General features: G+C 40.7%; 1 protein-coding gene across 2 annotated transcripts in view; it reads left to right on the top strand.

The window, feature by feature from the left end:
* The first annotated feature begins 769 nt into the window (after positions 1 to 769).
* The window catches only part of SOBP (sine oculis binding protein homolog), a 188,371-nt gene continuing 166,733 nt past the window's right edge, over positions 770 to 22,407 (top strand). Inside the window, exons 1-3 of one of the 2 annotated variants that reach the window (XM_049895212.1) lie at positions 770 to 1,162; positions 14,607 to 14,745; positions 16,661 to 16,846. In XM_049895212.1, the coding sequence (XP_049751169.1) occupies positions 1,067 to 1,162; positions 14,607 to 14,745; positions 16,661 to 16,846 (421 nt within the window). In that variant the 5' untranslated portion in view covers positions 770 to 1,066. The remainder of the gene's footprint in view (positions 1,163 to 14,606; positions 14,746 to 16,660; positions 16,847 to 22,407) is intronic. The other variant, XM_049895289.1, reaches the window with a different exon arrangement.

Consider the following 22,407-nt stretch of genomic DNA (forward strand, 5'->3'; position numbering starts at 1 on the left):
GCGGCGAGCTGTTCGCCTTCCCGGGGGGTAGAGGGGGAAGGAGCCCTCTCTTGCCGCGGCCTCAGGTCCCCGCGCCCTCCCACTGTCCAACCTCCTCCCCTCACCCCCATTCATTTTCCTCAGCAGCTTCCAGGACGGACTGAAAAAACTCCAAACCCACTCGAACCCACATCACGGAGCTAAAAAGAAGGACTGGGGTCGGCGCGAGCGCGAAGACCCGGGGGCAGGCGGGTACCGACCCGGAGCCTCGCAGAGGGAGGCCGATGCGAGGGGTGCCGCGTTCAGCCCGTGCCGGCCGAGGAGGAATAGGCGGCCGCGAGCAGCCCCCGGAGCAGCGCAGCATCCGCGTACACGGTGACGGTAGAAGCCACGCCCGCTCGGGAGCCGGGGGGCTGTCCTAGCCCCCCCACCTCTCCCCCACTCTGGCCCTCTCCCTCCTAGTCCCCCTTCCTCCCCTCCTCCCGCGCCGGCCCCCGGCCCGCCCCCGGCTCGGCTCGCGGGAGGCGCTGGGCGCCGGGGCTGGCGCGCTCTCCCGGGCGCACACACACATCCACGCACGCACGCCCAGAGCAGCTCTCTCCGCGCCTGGCCCTAGTCCCCCTCGCCCATGCAGACGGACAGAGCGACGGAAGATGGCTGACGACTCCACGGGGCATCGAGGATGCAGCCCGGCGGCGGCGGCCGCGGCGGGAGCGGCAGAAGCGGCGGCGGCAGCAGGGGCAGCGGCGGCGTTGGCGGCGTTGGCGGCGGCGGCGGCGGCGGCAGCAGCAGCAGCAGGAGCAGGAGCGGCGGTGGCGGCATCCCCGAGACTCCTCGAGCTACCTTTCACTCTGACAGCCACTGACGTTTTTCGCCGCTAGAAGAGACCCCGCTTCTCCGGTGCCTGCCTTCCCTTCCCCCTCCCAGCCCCGGCCCCGCCAGCCCCGCTACCTCCGCCAGCATTGCCACCATCAGCACCACCTCCACCACCACCACCACTACCACCACCACCGCCACCGCCACCGCCACCACCACCGCCGGCGGCAGCAGCAGCCATTTCATCTCCACAGAAACCAGACACAAAAACATGGCAGAAATGGAGAAAGAAGGGAGACCTCCGGAAAATAAGAGGAGCAGGAAACCCGCTCACCCAGTGAAAAGGGAGATCAATGAGGAAATGAAGGTATATTTGGACCTCAGGGGCTGGGGAGACGGAGCTCTTTCTTCCGTCCGCTCTCCTTTGGCCGTTGTATGGATTTGGGGGAACAGGGGAGCGCTTGTCAATTTCTGTAGAATGCCCAGAACGCCTCAGCTCCTCCTCCAGGTTCAAAACGGAGGCCAACTCGCGGGCTGCATCCCCGAGATTTGCCTCCCTCAGATTTGATGGGGGAGGGGGGAACGTGAAACCACATACTATTTAACCTCGTAAAACCCAGGTTGGCACCGACGCGTTTCAGGGGAAGGGGACCAGGGGTCCCCTGCGTGTGGACACGGAGAAGAGGTTTTACTAGTGGGCGGTGTAGTTTTTTTTTCTCCCTTCTCTGGGAGCCATCCTTCCGATGGTTCAAAGTTAGGAGCCGTCCGGCCGCGGCACCCCGGGAGCGCCCCATTCCATTCCCTCCCTAGTTCATTCCCCAACTCCTCGGTCACACTTCTCCCCATGTAGCCCGCTGCGACGGTGTAATGGGGCTGTGCGTCTGTGTCACGGTGAGGGGCGGCCCGAGCGGCGCGGGTCTGGGTACTGTCCTCAATGCCGGCTCGCCTCGTTCGCCGCCTCCCGCTTCTCTCTCGTCGTTGCCTCCGCCTCCCGCTCGCCTTTGCATGCCTCACTTCCCAGTTAATCAAATCCGAGCTAGCCCGGCTGGAAGAAAGCGGTGTGAGGGGCGGCTGTCGCCGGGCGTCTGCCCATTGTTTGCAAAGGCCAGCCCGGCGTCCTCTCGGCGAGGCCGGGCTCCCCGCCAGGCCAGCGGTGCTCCAGAGGTGGCGAGTACAGCAGCCTGGCGCTCCAGCTGTTCGTGTTGGAGCGATTGCCCAAGAACACCGCTCAGCTCCGGAACCCCTCACCCTCCTTATTTTCCCTGAACTTGCACCTTTTGCCCAAGCAAAGGTTTTATTCTGTGTTTATTTCGCGAGTCTTGTTTATTACGGATATTTAACATGGATATATTACATATATACAATTATAATTATATAATTTCCCTTCTATGAGTTGCAAACAAGTAGCCGGTTTCGTGGAACTTAGTTTGCCTTCTTGGGGTTCCGCATGTTCTGCCTTGAATCCCTAACACTGCCAGCTGACTTGGTCAGTTTAAGTTTGTATTTAAAAGAATAACTGGACGAAAATGTCATGCAAACGTTTTGACGTTTTCTTGATTAGAACGAGCATATTCTATGAGAGTGCCTTGTATGTAGCCCACGCTTAGGAAGGAGAATATGGATAGACATCCTTATGTGCAGCTAGGTGCATATGCTTTACTTTCCCTTCCTCCCTGAAACGTCAATAGCAATCTAAATTTTGGAGTTGGGGTTTTTATTTCTGGGTGAGGAACTCCGTTCCTGAAAGCATGAGCTGCAGGTTAGCATCAATGGAAAGGAGAGTTAAGGAAGAATTGCCTTGGAAATCAACGCTATCCCTTGTGATGGAAACCACCATTGATTCTAATAAGAGACCTTTTTTTTTTTTTTCAGTTTGTCTTAAAAAAAAAAAAGTAGAAGTGGTCTTTTGATGCTGTGGAGTTCAGACACTCTACAATAGCCATTCTTCCTCACTTTGCTCTTCCCTCCTGCTCTGCATTTCCAGATTACTTTTTTTTTTTAATTTCATTTTGAAATGGGGGAGGAGGGAAAAGGAGAGAGGAAAAGGCCATTAGGAAATCACAGTGTGCTCTGGCCCTTTAAAATGCTGCCTAATGTGATCTATATGGATGGCAGCTTTTAAGTTTCATAGGTTCTAGAATTACAAATTAGCTAATTTTAATCAAAACATGTGAAATGTTATCCCTGCTGGATATAAAGGCTGACTGTGCTCCATGCTTGGGGCTCACGTTGTTGACTTTGGCTGCGGGCACACTCCGTGGTTTGGGAGATAGTTGTCCTTCTACAGTATAACAGATGTTTGTCTGAACTGGTAAGGAAGAAACAAAAACAACATTGTGTGAAGGGGGAAAATTACACAATTTTTAGCCAGTGCTGCAGGACTAAGTATGGAATTAACTTTGGTGCACAAAATTTCCTCTTTTTAAAATGTTATGTTTTTTCCAAATCACCACCTACTATTTGAAGTTTTAATCTTCATCATTTCAACCCAGAGAGTATTAAATAAGAAGTTTTACCCAACAAATAATTCAATTGCCTGTAAGATAAGAATTTTCAGTCTGGTTTGGAACAATATAAGAGAGCCTTGGCTGAAATCTCCAGCCATGTCATGCACACCATGCTAGCGAATCATGAAATCACATTTCTAGTGAAATTGTTCAGTAGGCATTCCTTGAACGTAACGGCACCAAAAGTTCTCATTTAAAATGTGATTTGTCAAAGTCAAAAGGCAGAAGGGTTATTTTGAACTCATTAATATTTTCTGCTTTTAATATTAATAACGACATCAACAAAACCCCTCCCCAAATCTCATGGTATTGTTACCCCTTGGTCTCCTCAAGCCTAAAGTGTAGAGTAACCTAACAAGTTGGTTGCCGGTATAAAAATGTGTGCAACAAAATGTCACCGAGAACACAATGTGGCCTTGTGCAGCTTCATATCGATGGTGCTGGAGCTGCCTGGCTGTGTTTGCCTTCATCTGAACGGCTTTCATCTGGACCAGTGTAAACTAAGCCCTGGTAAGTAATCACTGCCCGGCAGAAAGAAAGGAATGTATACAGCTAGCACGGCCTAAGCTGTAAAAACGGAAACCTGAGCCCCCACCTTGGATCACATATCAAGGCTTGAAGGTAGGGGAAATGAAAGGGGGAAAGAGGAGAGAGCGAATGGAAAAGTCAGCCTGGGAAGTGGAGGATCAGGAGGAGGCCCCCCTTAGGGAGATTTGGTTCAGGGATTAGGGAATTTTATCGTGGTGTACAGTGACCTACTCAGGTTTCAACACTGGTTGGATCAAGTTGCTTCTCTGCAAGCTGAAAGAAAAAAGACTGGTGTGTATGTGATTTTTTTTCCCCTTCGGGTAATAGAAAGGACATTGGTACAAGTGTCTATTTTAAGTAAGCAAATGCAGGGCACTGAGAATGAGCAACAAAATTGCCTCATCACAGAGACTTCTTTCAAGATTTCCTAACTGAGGTAGTCACATATTTTTTCAAAAATGGCTGGGGAAGACTGGCTGAGGTTTAGCTGACACCAGCGATGGCATTGGAGATAGTCTTCATGTGGCTGGGAGCTAATGTTGGTTGCTGTTTCACTAGATCAGATATTGAGTTACATTTTCGTTATCACTGGTTTAATGTACCTGGCAGTTGTAACGAATTTAAATTTGATACAACATAATTTTCTGTGTGAAAAGTTCATGACTTGGCATAGCTTTCTTATAGTATACGTCTATGAAAATACCTTCAAGTGGAAATGTTTGTCTCACTATGACCTTTATAATGTCTCTTTTATCTTTCCTTTTCTTCTTCCTTCCTCCATCCTGATTTTTCTTGATTAAAAAGACTGATTATAGTACTTATGATTAGTAAGCCTTGTTTAATTAATGACTAGTAGAACCAAAAACCAAACCAAATCCATTGCTGTCAATTTGATTCTGACTCATAGTGACCCTACAGGACAGAATAAAACTGCCATTGGGTTTCCAAGGCTGTAAATCCTTATGGAAGCAGACTGCCACATCTTCCCCCCACAGAGCGGCTGTTGGGTTTGAACTGCCATCCTTTCGGTTAGCAGCTGAGAGCTTAACCAAGGCTGCAACTAATAGAAATGATTAAAAAAAAAAAAATTAGATGGCAATGCAATTTATATTTTGACTACTTTTGGTTTCTAAAGTGAATATGATTGTATCTAATGTAATATGTCTTCAATATACTGTTAGCTCACAAGTATCATAATAAATGCATGTTAGGAGGGAATTCTGATATGTGGAAGGGTTAACTAGTTTCAGGAGTTTATCCAAAATATGGTAGATACAGTACAAAAGCTAATTTGTAAAAGTGGATGTATGTAGATAAGTGTAAATATAGCTATACTTATAGCAAACTGTGACCAGTGGTTACCAAACAATAATACAATTCAAAAAATCTAAACTACGACTTGAGATAATGAGTCAGATTTTCATCTTGTAAAACTTTTTAAAACTTTTGGACAAAACCAACATGATTAGATCAAGCACTCTGCCCTGGAAGCTTTCCTAAACAAACCATAATTAATGCATTTATAGTGTTTGGCTTCTTTATCAATTGCTAAACTGCAGGATAAATCTGTGTTAAATGTCATAGAATCTCCTTTGCTTAAGAAGTTTTCTGTCTATAAATATTCTCAGTAAGTAATTTGTACCTAAAATTATGCTTCAGTCCTGATGCCTACAGCTTGAGTCAGGCACATCTGTTAGAGTTTAGTAGTAAACTCACCACAAGATTTTCTAGTTTGGTTTCTGATGTTCTCCGTTTGGCATTAAACGTGACCTGTGTCAATTGCATAGACAATAAAAGCAAGTTGCAGAGCTAAGCTGGTAAGTGTTACTTAGATTCAAAAAAAAAAAAAATTTTTTTTTTTTTTAAACTGAGTGTGGATTGAAAACATCAATGTTTAAGGCTGAAAACAGCTCATTATTAAAAGAAGTATGTTTTAAGTTTGGCCATTGAACTTCACGCTGGTGTCCACACAGTAAGTCTCAGGAATCTAGAAAATGGACTCGAGACCAGATCTCACTGCAGAAATTATATTAGATCCCTGGCTGAGCAATGGCCTCAGGTGTGCCACGTGGCAGGGCTGGGGAGTAATATCAGTCAGGACATGGCCGTTGCCCCTTGGGAGCTGTCTAGGATGTTCCTGAGCCCATCAGCTTTGTCCTTAGCATTACGGTCAGTTGCCCTATTGAAGGCTTCAGTCTCAACCCCTAAGAGCAGGCCCTAGGAAGGCGTGGAGAGCAAAGAATCCTGCTCTGTTCAAACTGGGGGTTTTCTGGGAAGAGTTTCTCTCTCCATCTGTAAACCTGTGAGTGTGATGTGTGATAGAGTGCAATTCTCCAAGCCTCATACTACTCACGGGTTCCAGAGACAAGGAAATGGAAAGGAACCACTCCACTTCCTCCCGAATCTGAAATAAACATTTGAGCTAGAAGAAAATGAGTCTGACAGACTCATTCCCTCCTGCGTTTCCTGCCTCTGTGCTTGCCAAACACTGCTCTGAGACGCCAAGCCCTACTCTCCTTGTGTGAAAGATAGACTCATAGAAACCAAGAGGTAACAGAGTTTAAAGGAGAAGTCAAAAAACAGGGCCTCAAAAAAGGCATCTCTCAGTGAGTGCAAGTGGCTTTCTGAAGAAAGAGTTCCAGGGAAATATAGTGTCTTCTTCTTAGGATGATCAGACTTCTCGTATCTTCTAAGGACATGTCCCTTTTATTAAGGGTCTTTATACTTTCTATAAGAACCATTATTAGAAGTTGTAGAAGGTAGGTCATTTAAAAATCCCTGAAGTCTAAAACTTTCTCTTGTGGAATGGGAAACCAACCACACTTACTCTCTCAAACTAATGAGATTATTGAATATTTGCCTAAAAGAGAAGGGATTAAATTACAGGGTAGAATGCCAAAAAAAAAAAAAAAAACAACTTTTTTATTTGATAGTGCCAATTGAAACATGTAAACACATATGAAAGCTTGAAGTAAGTAAGATTTGCTGAATGTGTATTTTAGGATCTATAGACTGGTGGGTGTTAATATCTCTTATATAACCAAAGGCCTGTGAAACTCTGTACCGCTTTAAGGCCAGTGGCTTTGGCTTTGCCGCAGACAGGAAAACAATGTAACAAGTCTTGGTGATTTTTAGGGCAGTTCTGCAGCTGTGATAGGACACAGCTGTACACAGCTGCACACCTGCCATGCCTACCACAGTGCTAGCCCGAGTGCCGGAATGCCCAATTTCACAGCATTTGTTTGACCCTTTCAGGACATTTGATGTCCAGGCAGCAAATTAAAATGTGGGGAGCTAATTGTCTCCTCTCTGTCACAGTAAAACAATAAAACACCATTGATTTTTGTGTCTGGAAGCACGAGATTTTTGTTTCATATACCAATTATATAGCCATCCAATTCAGAATGTATCTATAAGAGAACAAGACAGGCCAGAGCTGAGTGTTTGTGTTAGGATGTGTTCTCTGCCTTTAGCACTGCATTGTAAGCATTGTTCTGCGGCTGAGAATGATGCTGCAAAATGAACCAAAATGGAGCATATTGACCATCTTCAAAGGATTTTAAGCTAAAAAGCTGTCGTTCAGGCAAAAATGCAGAGCTCAATACAAGTTTGTACTAAGAGTATGAATCTGGCCATTCAGTATTTCATGCATGTTGTGCATTATTCTGTGTGCGTTGATGACTCTCTGAAGGTTTATCTGTGACCAGTAGCTTGTCCTTACTGTACTGTCTGATCCAGTGGGATCATGAGCGTGCAAGTACTTTGTAATCTGTAAAGGACTACTCAGATATTTCTTTTGTGATATTTAAATTTTACTTTCTTTTACCTTCTGCTCCTTGGCAGAACTGTAAAATAAAACTTATCCACCAGATTTGTGTTAAGAGAGGCAGTTTAGACTTAGTCCTGGGCCAGGCCTGGGAATAGAGCTAGAAATCGACTTCTAATCAAGTACAATTCCTCCTTCACTCTGGAATTCTGAACAAGGCTGTGCTTCTCTTCTGCATATTCTGTTTCTTTTTCTCTTAGCAAGTCTAATGATACTTAATAGAAAACGACCCTAGAAGCCAGCCAGAACAAATGAAGGTGGAAAGGGAGATATTTACCAAAAATTGCCATCATCCTGTTTTGCATAAACTTGAGTAGCAGAGATACTAGCATTTTTTTTTTTTCCCCTGCCTTATAAATGGTTCAGGATTGGGAGTTTCCTTTCCTTTTGAAAATAAGTCTCATGTGTTCCACTTTCTTGGAGAATGTGTGTCAGAATATTTCAAAGTAAAGTAATGTAACTAGCAGATCCTTTTTATTGTCATTAGAACTGTGAATACGGCTGACACAGTTGTCTACGAGTGAGATTATGTGCTAATTAATTTTTAATTAAAACTATTTTTTAAATTTTTATGAAAACAATACATGGACATGACAAATAGTAAAAAAAATACAAATAAGTAAAAAGAAAAAGCCCAGAATTTCCTCACCCAGTCACAATTACTGCCAACATTTTGATGTATGTCTTTTCATGTCCTTTTCTATGTGTGATATATAGTTTAGATAAAAATGGCCTTCTAGTGTACAAACCTGCCTTTTGAAAGTTAATATATTGTGAATATCTTTCCATGTGATAAAATTTATCTACAGCATATATTTTAGTGGTAAAATAGTATTCCATTATATGACTAAGCTATAACTAAATTCCTATTGTTTGGCATTTAGTTTGTTTCTAGAAAAATAGTACTGAATAAACATTCCTGAACATGTGTAGCTTTGCACCTATAATTCCTAGAAACCAAATTGCTGAGTCAAAAGGTTTATGATTTTTAAAAGGCTTTTAATGCGTAGGGTCAAATTACCTTTGCTAAAAGTTGTATCAATATGAATTCCCCAAACTATGAGAGTGTCACTAACGCAGGATATTATGATATTTTTAACTTTTATGTGCTTATTTTTAGAATTTGGTTTTCCTGGGTTTTGTTTGGTCATTTCTCTGTATTTATACATTTCTTTGATATTTCTGAAAGCATCTAAATGTATTAAAGCATTTTTTGAGTACATTCTAAAAGCATCACATTCTACTAGATGAGGCATAAAAAGAAATGCAAGACTTCTGCCCTCAAGTACCTTATGTGCAGTTGGCATATCAGAACTGGGTCTCGGAGTGAAAACGGGAACTATGTTTGTGTGGAGAGGGAGGGCATAGCTTTTCCCTCATGTAGGTGAATGATTGGGAGCTCATTGAAAACCTTCTGTGCTCTTGGGTTGGATACAAATTTGAAAACACGTGGGCATTCAGCTATGCAAAACCTGGTATGGAAAGCAAACAAACAAAACCCAATCAGTGGCACCTACCTCATATTTTTAAAATTAATTGGTCTTTTCAAAATAAATTAAATGAGCTCTTTTTGAAGAGTTTGAAGTACTTATGTTTCAGAGGTATTTTGAGAATTTATAATTACTATTACTTTCAAAGTACCTTGAAGTGAACCCTTGATTATTTACCTGGTGAAATGTTCAACTGAAAGTCATTTAGATTGAACTTTGACACTTGTACAGTACTTCCCCTCAAGTAGAGTATCTAATGAACATCCTAGGAACAGGGTTCCAACAAAAATAAATTTTGCCAGTATTGAAGAACTAACTTAGGAGGAGTGTGGAAACAGTAAAATGGCCTGTCTTCCTATCTTTCTGTGACTTGTTTTTTTAAATTCCAGGAAGAGGTCATGTTTTCAGACTAAATGTTAGGATTGTCTTCTTTTTTAGGGACTCTAGAGGTAAGAAAATAGAATTGGAAGGACTGAAGAAGAGATAGTGGGGTGTCTTGGTTATCCATTGCTGCTATAACAGAAATACCACAAGTGGATGGCTTTAACAGAAATTCATTTTCTCATAGTTTAGGAGGCTAAAAACTAGAAGTCCAAAATCAGGGTGCCAGCTCCAGGGGAAGACTTTCCTTCTTTGTCTTCTTCGGGAGAAGGTCCTTGTCATCAATCTTCCTCTGGTCTAGGAGCTCCCCATCATAGGGACCCCAGGTCCAAAGGAACCACTCTATTCCTGGCTCCTCTTGCTTGGTGGCAATGAAGTCCCTCTTCTCTCTGCTTGTTTCTCTCTTTTATATCTCAAAAAAGATTGACTCAAGATACAACCTAATCCTGTAGATTGTGTCCTGCCTCATTAACATAACTGTCTTCAATCCTGCGTCATTAACATCATAACCCATTGCTGTGAAGCCGATTCTGACTCACAGGGACCCTATAGGACAGAGTAGAACTGCCCCACAGGGTTTCCAAAGAGTGGCTGGTGGATTCAAATTGCCCGCCTTTTGTTTAGCAGCCTAGCTCTTAACCACTATGCCACCAGGGCTGTTAGAATTTACAGCACGTAAGATAATTATATCAGATCACAAAACAGAGGACAGTCACACAATACTGGGAATTATGGCCTAGCCGAGCTGACATACATTTTTGGGGGACACAATTTAATCTGTAACATGGGGCTAGATATTAGAAGTGCCAAGCAATTAGAGTCAGATGCGATGTCAAAAATTATAAAATGAGAAGATTAAAATTAATTGTGAATTTTGAGTACCCACATTCCAACAATACAAGTAGTTAAGGAGAGTGTATGATGAAATCTGAAAGCAAGTGAAGTGTTAACACAGATAGTATGCCCTGGCTGGAAATCTCTCTATAGATGACATATCCTATGGCGTGCTTTCTTTGCAACTCTTTGATTGGTCCAGGGAGGTAGCTTCTTTGGAATCACTGGCATATTGGAATTTAAAATAGAAAGAGGCTTGGTATAAGAATCAGGTCTATATTTTAGTTCTGACTTTACTAGGTGACTCTCATGCTGGTCATTTATCCTTTTAATGCTCTAATTGTGTTTTATAAAATGACATGTCATATGGGTTCACTAAAAGTTTGTTGTGGAAATCAAATGCCTGACACAGAGGGTTATTGAAAGGGAACAAGAGAGTTAAAGGATGTGGAAACACTATAAAGTGCTATAAGAGTGCTAGACATTATCATTATAATTATAGTGACCTATTTTCCAAACCCAAATTGAACCACATGGTATGAGAAAGGATTTTTGTGCCACTTCCAAGGGTGAGAGGCTGTCTGCAAAATGTAATTCAGATGCCAAAATATTGAAATTTCTGGCACATCTTGATGGTTTATGGGAGTGATGATAAAATATTTGAAATAATGGCTGTTCAGTAAAATTCATGATGTGTGATCACTGTAATTATGACATTTCTTTCCAAAAGGTATTTCATTTCTCATATAAGAGAAGTTCTTTGATTTCACAGAATCTTAGAGCTGGAAGGGACTTTCTATTTCAGTTCCCCACCCTAAGTCTCTAAGACAAAAGCTTGGTGGCTGTTTCTTAAAGATTTTGGGGGAAGCAAATTTCACAACCTTCCTTAGTACAGTAGCTTGTCTTAATATCATTGAACCTTGTAATTTCAAAAATCTCTCTGCATTTTAACTCTTATCATCTTTTTATTTTTTCACCTTTATAAAAAAGGTAGAAAGAAACTTATGTAGGAAAGGAATAACTCTTTTAATAGGAAACTTTAAAGAGTAATAATACAAAAATGTTGAAAAAATAGCTATTGGCATTCTCTACCAGAAGGACTTGAACACTCTCATAGGCCGTAAACATTAAACTCACTTTTCCTAGAATGTTACATTTCTTAGATGATAACTGCAAAAATCTATTTCATTTTCTTTGGTTTAGCACAAAAATGAGCCTGTATGAAATCTGACATCAAACCCAGGCTCCACCTTACCCCATTGCCGTGGAGTTGGTTCCAACTCATAGTGACCCTATAGGACAGGGTAGAGCTGCCCCATAGAGTTTCCAAGGAGTGGCTGGTAGATTTGAACTGCTGGCCTTTTGGTTAGCAGCTGAGCTCTTTAACCACTACATCCTCAGGGCCCCGGGCTCTACCTAGTAAATTAAAAAAATTAAATTCTGTATTCCTGGGGGTTCTTTGGTTTCTTAATATATAGTATATAATACAGAGGTAATAGTCCGTTTCTTGTAGCTACACTGTAAGAAATTTTGGTGCTCATTTTTTGTCTTTCATCTAGTTCTTCCTTTTAGGAAAGACTTGAGATTTATGACCTAAAGCTTTATAACCCTTTTGATTTCTGCTTTTGCAGTCATATATCAAAACATTAAAGTGTTTTATTTTCAATGACAAGGAAGGGAATGTTTTCAGAGTTTATTTTCATTGACATTTATAGTAACTTGAAAATCATGGAATAGATCAAGTTCATATTGATTATTACATGAAGCCTCCAAGTGTCCAGCACAAACCATAAACTAAAAGTGATGCAGTTAAGATACCCAAATAATATGAATTTGGTATTAATCCAGTTGAGTTTTCAGTTTTTACCTAATGCCCAAAACTTATGGATGCCATCCGTGGGATTGGTTCTGAACGGCTGAATGAATTTGCAGCTGGACTAAAACAATTCTGTATTCTAGGCTGGGAGATTACTCCATGAATTATGCATCTCTAGCCTTTTTGTCACTTCAGAAGTTAGATAGTGGCATCCAGATACAACGATCTACAAGCGTGGATATGGTGGCAAAAGATTTTCTGTCTTGTTGGCACAGTTCTCATACAGATTGGGGTGAACAGCACGCAGACCAATAGGATGGCTTGAATTTGGCTTTTAATGGTGTTGGGAATTGGTTTTTCGATGCAAGGTGTAAGCCTTATCCTTGGAGATTTCTGCTGCCAGCCCTCTGAAGGAGGACCTCGATTTGTATGCTTAGGGACTGTCATTCTCGAGTCAGGCACTCAGCTCAGTGAGAGAAACTGGATGTTAGGGAAGACTACCACCTCATTAAAGGGATCTCTTTCGATTGAGTAGAGCAGCATTTAGCCCCATCCTCCTCAGTGGTGTTCCTGAAGTTGCTGAGCTTATTATTCGTATCGATCATATCATCTTTGTGCATTCATGAGAAGAATGTCTGTTTAATGTGGACATGGCCAGCCATCTGAGAGAATAAATGCCTCAGTAAAGCTTGATATGCCTGACTGTTAGCCTTGTGGATGATAACACTGAATCAACCTGGCTAGATTTTTTGTTTTTAATTGGTGGTGACCTATACCATCACAGATTGACCGAGGTGGAGCCCTAAGCTCAAGTGGGTACTAAAGCAAAAAATATAGCATCCTGTGGGTGGTTTGAAATGCCAAGTTTGTATTTGTGGAGTCAGTGGTGTAATATCTTTTCTTTTTTATGCAACCCCTGCTGTAATTTGAAGTCATGAAATTGGAAAACATGGAAAGCACACGTTGGGGCTGTGCACAGTCTGGTTTAGCCTTTGTGCTTTGTTTCAGGTATATAAGTTATACATCCCAGTCTAATTCAGAATGACAGCTTCTAAGGAGCGTAATAAAAGATTCTGAACCACAGAAAAGGTTAGAATATGTAGTTTTTCTAGCTCAATCTAGGAGGCTCATTTTGCCTTGCCAGGCAGAGAGGCTTTAAGGCACACAAGAGCATTGAGATCATTTACGAACATCTTGTTTCCAGATCTAGCAGTTGATAAATTAATAAAAAATAGTCACCTGATATTTAAGCTTTAAATCTGTCCAGCTATACCCAGTATGGAAACTCTGGTGCCGTAGTGGTTAAGTGCTACGGCTGCTAACCAAAGGGTCAGCAGTTTGAATCCGCCACGCGCTCCTCGGAAACTCTATGGGGCAGTTCTACTCTGTCCAATAGGGTTGCTATGAGTCAGAATCGACTCGACGGCACTGGAGGTTGGGTATACCCAGTATTTCAAAATTTTGATAACTATAACAACAACAACAATAATAAAACCTTACATTTATATATTTATAGTTCATGAAGTGTTTTTACACAGTATCTAAAATATGAGCCGGCTGGTGACTTTAGGGAGCCCTGCTGGCTCAGTGATTAAGAGCTCGGCTGTTGATCAAAAGGCTGTCAATTGGAATTCACCAGGCGCTCCTTGGAAACCCTATGCGGGCAGTTCTCTGTCCTGTAGGGTTGCTATGAGTCAGAATTGACTCAGTGGCAATGGAGTTTTTTTTTTTTTTTTTTTAGTAAGCTTAAAGTTATTTGGTAGTTTTATGTTACTTGTCAGAAATAATCATAGTGACCTTTGATTTCATGGAGAAAGAATCTGTCATTAATGAAATTTGTAAAGGAAATTGTGCATTGATTTTTAAAGAGTACTCTTGCCAAAGGAGAAATTAAAAAAGGAGACCCTTGTAGTCTATTCAGCTTTCTGTATGGTAGTGGTTGACAACAGAGAAATTATTTCTTTGTTGAGATTTTGCTTTATCTAAGAGTCATGTTAAGGAGCAACACCTGACTCAGAAAGCAATTCTAATTTAATCTGAGGCACAAAAAGGTTGATTAATTGTTTTCATTTTAAAAATCATTTCTTCTCAGATGTTTGTGTGCTTTACTTTTCAATATTTTCATGGAAGTGTAAGTTTGCAGAGAATATGCTGAAATATGCCTGCCTATTCGTAAGCAAAACTGACAAATACCTTTTTTCCTATTATCTTTAAATTGTAAGCGTCTGAAGGCCTGTCATAATTGGATGTGTCATCCTGGGATTTAAATGCATTACAATTTTTTAACGTGATTTGAAAAATGAACAGGGCTCCAGGGGAGGTGGGGCAGGGCTGGCAGTGCACAGGGTAGGGCAAACAGAATTTGATTTACACATTCTTTTCAAATAGTTATCGATTACATAAATAAGTGGGCCATGCTTTCATTTCAGAACTTTGCAGAAAACACCATGAATGAACTCCTTGGCTGGTATGGCTATGATAAGGTTGAATTGAAAGATGGTGAAGATATTGAATTCAGGAGCTACCCTACAGATGGGGAGAGCCGGCAGCACATTTCTGTTCTCAAAGGTAATGACATTTAATGTCCCTTTGTTCATGCAAAGAAGGATTGACTATCTCAGCCTGCCAGAATTGAGTTGCTTTGGGACTCATTTTGTTGATTATGCCAATGGTTGATTTAAATGTACATCCCTAGTAGTGCTTTCACGTAAGCAGAATCCCACAGAATGTAAAGGCAGAACATAAAACAAAAATAGACACAGCTTAATCTCCTTCTGGAAACCCTGGTGGCATAGTGGTTAAGAGCTACGGCTGCTAACCAAAGGGTCGGCAGTTTGAATCCACCAGGCGCTCCTTGGAAACTCTGTGGGGCAGTTCTACTCTGTCCTGTAAGGTCGCTGTGAGTCAAAATCGCCTCAGCGGCAATGGGTTTGGTTTTTGGTTTTGGTTAATCTCCTTCCAGCAATGGGAGAGCTAGACAAGGGCTATAAACCTTAAGTGCTGTGGTCCTGCCCACAGATTTATAGAAAGGGACAGTCCTTGCTAACTTCTCTTAGTTTCCTGAGTCCTTTGATATATTATTTGTTGGGGACTGGGGCCTTCTGTTAAGTGAAGTGTTAGGTTTAGATGACCAGACTGCAAAGAAGATTCACAGTTTGGTAATTTTACCCATTCTCCCTTTTTTTGTGGGAATTCTGAAGGGAAGCCCTGTTTCCATTTTTGAAGTTTTTTCTATTTCCCGATCCCCACACCCTTGGATAGAGTAAAAAGAGGAGTAAGAGAGTAGTAGATGGTTGGATTCTAACTCCAAAAGAATGTTCTCAAAGCCCAGCTGAAGAGTGGAAATTTTAGTCTTGACACAGCTGAAAAAGCCTGCTTCTACCAGTGGCCAGCAGTGCCAGAGATCTGTTGCACAGGTAGGTGTTGATATGGATGCTGAATTTATGAGCTTAAATTTGGGATTAAAGTTTGTCAAGGAAAAGAGGAAGAGTGTGTGAAGAAGCAACCCATTTGGGGAACTTTAATAACTTGTAGGTAAAACTAATTGTGTATCATCACTGGCAATTTGATCACTATTTGCATTCCATTCAAAATTCGTATTGGCATACATTACCTATTCAAGCATTTTATTCCCAGTTTCCAAGACAGCAGCTTTTCTTGTTATATACCATGTAACAATATATAAACAAGCTGTCATGCAGGCATGTGGAATTGAACGGACGTGACAAATTTTGTGTTAAGCTTGCTAGGAAATTGTACACATCATGTTACAGAGATTGTATCATCAATTTCACTGTAAATGAAAAATGCAAGTCATGAGTTTATATTCTATAAACTAATAGCTCATATAATACTTGGTCTAGGCAATAATCGTTGCCTCTGGGGAACATGAAAGGAGAGCATGCCAGGATTTGCTACTAGAGGGAAGAAGTTTTCAATGGTTGAGGTTTTATTTTTATTACCAGTTTTTCATTTTGTTCCCAATATCTGTGAAACAACGGTTTTCTTTCCAGTCGTCTGCTTCCTTCTCGTTGGTTCATTTGATTATGTAATGACCCAGAGTTTATAATAATGTGCGATCTTGTTACAGTGCTAGAAGGCATGTTTTAGGCACTCTCCCTGGTAGCCAGAAAAGGATGCCTGCTATACATCAATTTCTTTGTGGAAAAGGTTAATTGCCTTTCAGTTTTCTATGGGATTTTACAGTGATAAAATTCATCACCATGAGTACAACTGGGATGTTATCTACCACAGTGGAGCAAATTTTAAAGGAGCCCATTAGAATTTTATGGAAACAAGACTGATTACCATAAATCAGTGCATGGTCTTGTGGAATTTTGGTAAAATGTTTGAAGACTTGCAAGGAAAATATTTGTTTTGTTATGTGACTGTTTTACTTTGGAAAAGTGGTCATAAGAAAAATTTTAAGTCTACTGAGTGGATTCTTTCATTGTATTGAATATAATTTTTTTTTCTTTTACAGAAAATTCTTTGCCAAAACCAAAATTACCTGAGGACAGTGTTATTTCACCGTACAATATAAGCACAGGCTATTCAGGGCTTGCCACAGGAAATGGACTCAGTGACTCACCTGCAGGGTCAAAGGACCACGGCAATGTACCCATTATTGTACCTTTAATTCCACCACCTTTCATAAAGCCACCAGCAGGTAAGTCATCACTGGGGTTTCCAATAACAATGATTCACAGAGTGTTGTTTTAACTATCTTATGAATAATTGTTAATTGCTCAAGTTAATTATGGACAAAGCTCTATTAAACACTCTGTAGAGAAGAAATGTTAGTGCACGTATTAAAGTATTATTGCGGAGACAGATTCCTTTTCAGGCTGTAATCGTGGCCATTAGGTCAACTTTCAACTGACAACCCTTTTCTACCACTGGCTGCAAAAAATTATTTTTCTTCTACAAAATCACCTTTTTAATATAAAAACATTAAATTCTTAAAAAAATAAGATATACAATGACTGACTAGCAAGAAAATAAGTAACCATAGTTGAGCTAGGTGTTGGTGTAGTAAGAGCCAAGTCTCCTCTTGGTTTTTCTGAGGAAAAGGACAGTTAAAGGGCATGTGGCAAACTTGTTCCCCAATGTGTCTTCCCCTATATCCTCTCAAGAAACAACTTAGATCACCCATCTTCTTTGCAGAGTTCTTTCTAATTCTTGGAAAGCTCTCTTGGAGCTAGACTTTTTTAAAAAATGAACATCTGAATTTCATCTGCATGAAAATGTGATCAGTTCTTTTATATTTCCAGAAAATTAAATGGCAGGGTATTAGATCTACATAGCAATAGGCGGAGCATTTTATGGTATTGCAAGTTAGGACAGAGGTATGTTTTACACAGAGAAAGGAGTTAATATTGTATCAGATTTACTGTAAAATGATAGAATTATGCTACAGTGTTTAATTGCTACACTGGTTATTTTTCAGGAATGGAATTGAACAGTGATAAATACTGAGTTTCAATAGCAGTATTTATTATTACTATAGCTCACATTTGTATTTTTATTAGAGAAGATAGGTGTTTGGTAATGTTTTTTTAAACAGTGAACGTATCTGTAGATATGAATTCCTGGGCTTATGTTATAGATTTATTTACACCATATTCTAGGTGTTACTAATGTTTTCCCTCAGGGTTATGGCCACATTTTCTTGCTTGGCTTACTGCACTGTAGTAGTAGAGATATCATTTCATACTGAGGTCCTTAGGTATGTCATTAAAATCATTTACCTGTCAAAATCTCTTGTAATTGTGCTTGCCTGCTAATTATTAAGGTAATTGGTGCATCAAATAAAGTTCGCCTTTTTCATGCCTGTATTCTTTGGTGGATTGTTTCGTGATGCAGAAGGGCCCAAATTTATCTCCCAAGGACTAAAGACAAAAGGTGCAAAAGTCAGTTGGGGACCAGAGGGATGCCAGACTTTGTATATGTATGGTTTATTTTTGAATGTATGTCTGGTGGCTTAGTGAATAGTGATGCTGACTAGGATATCAAAAAGGCAACATGGCTAAGTGAAAGAACATGGGCTTCAGATTCAGACAGGCTGGGTTCAAATCCAGGCTTTGTCACTTACCAGCTCTGTGAACACATAAAGTCTCTTCCTTTGGTTTCCCCATCTGTAAAATGGGGGTTATAGTCCCACCTGGGATTATTGTAGCGATGAGATAAGACAATGTGTGTAAACACTTAGCATGATACCTGCCACAGGAGAGTCACTCAGTAAATACCAGACCTGTTTTTATTTTTTCAGTCCTTATTCTGCCCAGAGTTATCATGCACAAAAGGTGTGCATCCAAATGCAAATTTGCCTCTAAGATTTATTTGAGCGAAGGAAACAGCTTTAGAAATTAGCATAGCTGAAGCTAACATGAGCTAGGCATGCCAAAAAACCTGCCCTGGAGTTTCCTGCTGAGCGAGCCACGTGGAATTCAAGCACACAGCTCCTATTTAACTCTAATTCCACATCAGATCAGGAAATAAATATGCAAAGGGACAGAGGCCAAAACTTGAGCCTTGAAAGTCTTAGACAGAGGGACTCTGAGGAATTAGAAGCCAGAGTAACTGAACACCAGTGGTTTTATGCTGTCTTCCATGAAACTCCAAGGCACTCATCTGTTGAAAACAAAATGTAGGGAAGGACGTATTTAATTTTCTGCTCTAAACCTTGACTCTATCCTATTTCAGGGTTCTGTATGACAAAACAAAGATACAGAAATGTTCTCTGCTTTCGAGTAGCTATTAATTCATAAACTATTAATTCATAAGCAAAAATTTACAGGAGAGATGAGTTTTGAGTTGGTTATACTCTTTAGTTGTCAGCAAACATTTTCTGTAAAGGGCCAGATAGTAAGTATTTTAGGCTTTGTGAACCATAAGTCTCTATTACAACGATGGAACTCTGTCATCGTATCAGGGAAGCAGCCATAGATAATATGTACACAGAATATACAAGCAAATGGGCTTGACCAATGAAACTTTATTTACAGAAAAGGCAGTGGACAGGGTTTGGCCCAGGGGCCATAGATTGCTGACCTCTGTCCCAGGGTAAGATGAGCAAAGATCTCATGATAACAGGAAGGTGACTACAGCTCCTAAGAGACAGACTTTGCCAAGGTGCCCTGTGTAATACCATAAAGAAGGGACAGCAACAAGGGCAGGGAAATAGTGGGTTTTCAGGATGTGTGGTGAGCTCTGGCACAAAGTAGATGCTGCACCCATATTTATTGAATAAATGAATGAATCATATCCAAATTCCTATTGCACATATATGTAAGACAAGCACAGACTGTTGTTCACTGAGAAAATGCTAGTATCTTGTCTGGATTAGTCCCAACCTGTCTGACCTTGACCCCTGCCTCCTTGACAGTGAAGTGAGGATTCCATTGCTCTTAATTACTTATGGATAACAAAAGCCCACAAATTATCCAAAAGCTTCCATGTAGTTAATCAACTTTCCCTTTTGCTAAAATTTTACCAGAGTTGTTATTCAGGATAATTGAGCTGATGTATATTCACTGTCAATTTTCAAGCTGTTTTGAGTTAATGTGGCATTCCTGAAAGGAACTAATAAAGGGTACAATGGCCAGAAGCAAAAGATCCCTTGCTAATCAGCCCTCGAATCATGTAGAGTTGACTGTGTCATGCAAGTGTCTGTCTCTTGGAGTTGGGAAGATGAGGGTCACATGTGTGCTTTGGTTCTTGGAAAGAAAATAACTATGTTAGTGTTCAAATTTTTCCTGTTGTAATGTAAACTGGTTATGTGAAAATGCTAATAATACCTTATATGTGTATTAAGTCTTTTACAGTTTATAAAACTCATTCATATTTATTATTTTATTTAATTTGATCTTTATATCACATCTGGTAAAAAGCATGTTAGATATTAAATGAAGAAGCTCAAATGGGTTAAATGGTTTTCTCAAGATCAAATGGATTCTATGTGCATCAGTTAGAACTAGTCCTAAGGTCTTCTGGCTCCATATCTAATACTCTTTTTTTTTTTTTTATAATTTATTTTAGTGTATTTTTTGTTGTTGAGAATATACACAGCAGAATATACACCAATTCAACAATTTCTACATGTATAGTTCAATTACATTGATTACGTTCTTCAAGTTGGTTAACCATTCTCACCCTCCTTTTCTGAACTGTTCCTCCCCCATTAACATAAACTTACTGCCACCCGAAGTTCCTATCTAAGCTTTGGAGTTGCTATTGTCAATTTGATCCCATATAGATAGTTTTCAAAAGAGCAAGCACAATGCTCGAGGCGGACGTTCTTTACTAGTTACACTAAAGTATTGTTTAGCTTTAAGAAGACTTCAGGGGATATTTTTGGTTTTAAGGTTTAAAAATTATCTCGTGGCAATACTTCTATTTAATATTCTTTTTAATGTGTTGTTGTTGTGTGCTGTCAGTTTGATTTCCACTCATAGTGACCCTGTAGGATAAGGTAGAACTGCCCCACAGAGTTTCCCAGGCTGTAATCTTTAGGGAAGCAGATGACCGGGTCTTTTCTCCCGTGCAGTTGTTGGTGGGTTTTAATAGCTGACCTGTCAGTTGGCTGCCGAGTGCTTTGCCGTTGTACCACCAGAGCTCCTTCTTTTTATTATAAAGTTTCCTATTCAGCATATTCCTAATAAACTTCCCTAGACTATCAAAATAATAGTGCCTGTTAATATACTAATTTTGGAAACCCTAGTGGCATAGTGGTTAAGTGCTACAGCTGCTATCCAAAGGGTCAGCAGTTCAAATCTGCCAGGCGCTTCTTGGAAACTCTATGGGGCAGTTCTACTCTGTCCTATAGGGTCGCTATGAGTCAGAATCGACGCGACGGCACTGGGTTTGGTTTTTATACTAATTTCAGATGCCTCAGTGACAGAGTTTTTTTTCAGTGACAGGGGATACAACTTATTTCTGCAAAGGGTTATTTTTTAAAGTCCACATCTTTTGGGAAGCAAGACAAGTTCTTCTCTAACCCTTAGGTTTTGTGGTTCTGGAACCTGGGTGACCTGGTAGCGGTAAAACCACAGCTTGGTTTTAAGGGCTCTCCATCATGAGGGAATTTTCCTTGTCCTCTGAGGTACAGAGGGTTCCATCCGGTTAGGCACTAGTTCCCAAAAGTTGTTTCTGGTGTGGGCGGGCTTAGCACTGGACCCCACCCCTGTTTTGGCAGCCATTGGGCCCAGTGGAACACTCAGGATTGCGGACATGGTGATATCACATTCTCTTGGATTTCTACTCTTCTGTTGCACAGCTGCATATAGAAGTAAGGGTGTAGTTTTCTTCTGGGCCCAGGGAACTGCTCTTCAGACCCCACCCCTGCTTCGCTACAGAGAAGGGAAACTCCCTGTGCTTTGATGACCACCCTAAGTATTTACTCTGCTTTGGCCTCACATGTTTGTGTCCATCTTTGGAGGCTAAGCTGCCCTTCCCTTCTCAGAGACAGGATCTGGCCCTTGGTGTAGGTTTTCTGACATCACAGTTGTTACTATGGTAATAGATTTGGTATAAACACAGGATAATAGCCTTGATTTTGCTTTTTTTTTTTTTTTTCCCTAATCCCAAACAGTGAAAGGAATCACCATATTCCTTAAATAAGAATCACGGACTCTTCTGCAGGCACTAGGAATTGTCTTTGCCATATACAGCAGCCATTTAAAAAACCTGTTATAACAACAATATCGTACATTAATAGAAAGTCTTGACCAACTCTTTCTTTTAACGCAAACATGTCTTTACCCTTTTGATTTGAATGAATGTGGAAATCTACTTTTTGGCTAATAAAAAATCACATCATGAACGTAGTCTGAATCGACAGAAAATATATTGGCAAGAGTTTGGAAAGATAATTCCAGTTAATTACTATATTGTAAACTTGCTGTAATACTTCTCACGTTAGAGATTTTAATATGGGCTCAGCCCTTTGGGAATTCATTCACAGAGAGTTGGGGAGTAACGGACTTTGACATAGATTTCAAGAACTGCTACAGCGAGTCTCCATTAAAATACTTACCCCTACCCGCACCCCCCAAGTTTGGCTATTGCAGCAAAACATTCAAAATGAATTTTTTTTTAATCGTGGTGAAAATATATATAACAAAACCTTTGCCATTTCAACATTTTTCACATGTACAATTCAGTGACATCAATAATACTCATCATGTTGTACAACTATCACCACTATCTGTTTCCAGATTTCTCCATCAC

Source organism: Elephas maximus, chromosome 1, assembly GCF_024166365.1.
Source record: "Elephas maximus indicus isolate mEleMax1 chromosome 1, mEleMax1 primary haplotype, whole genome shotgun sequence".
NCBI lineage: Eukaryota > Metazoa > Chordata > Mammalia > Proboscidea > Elephantidae > Elephas > Elephas maximus.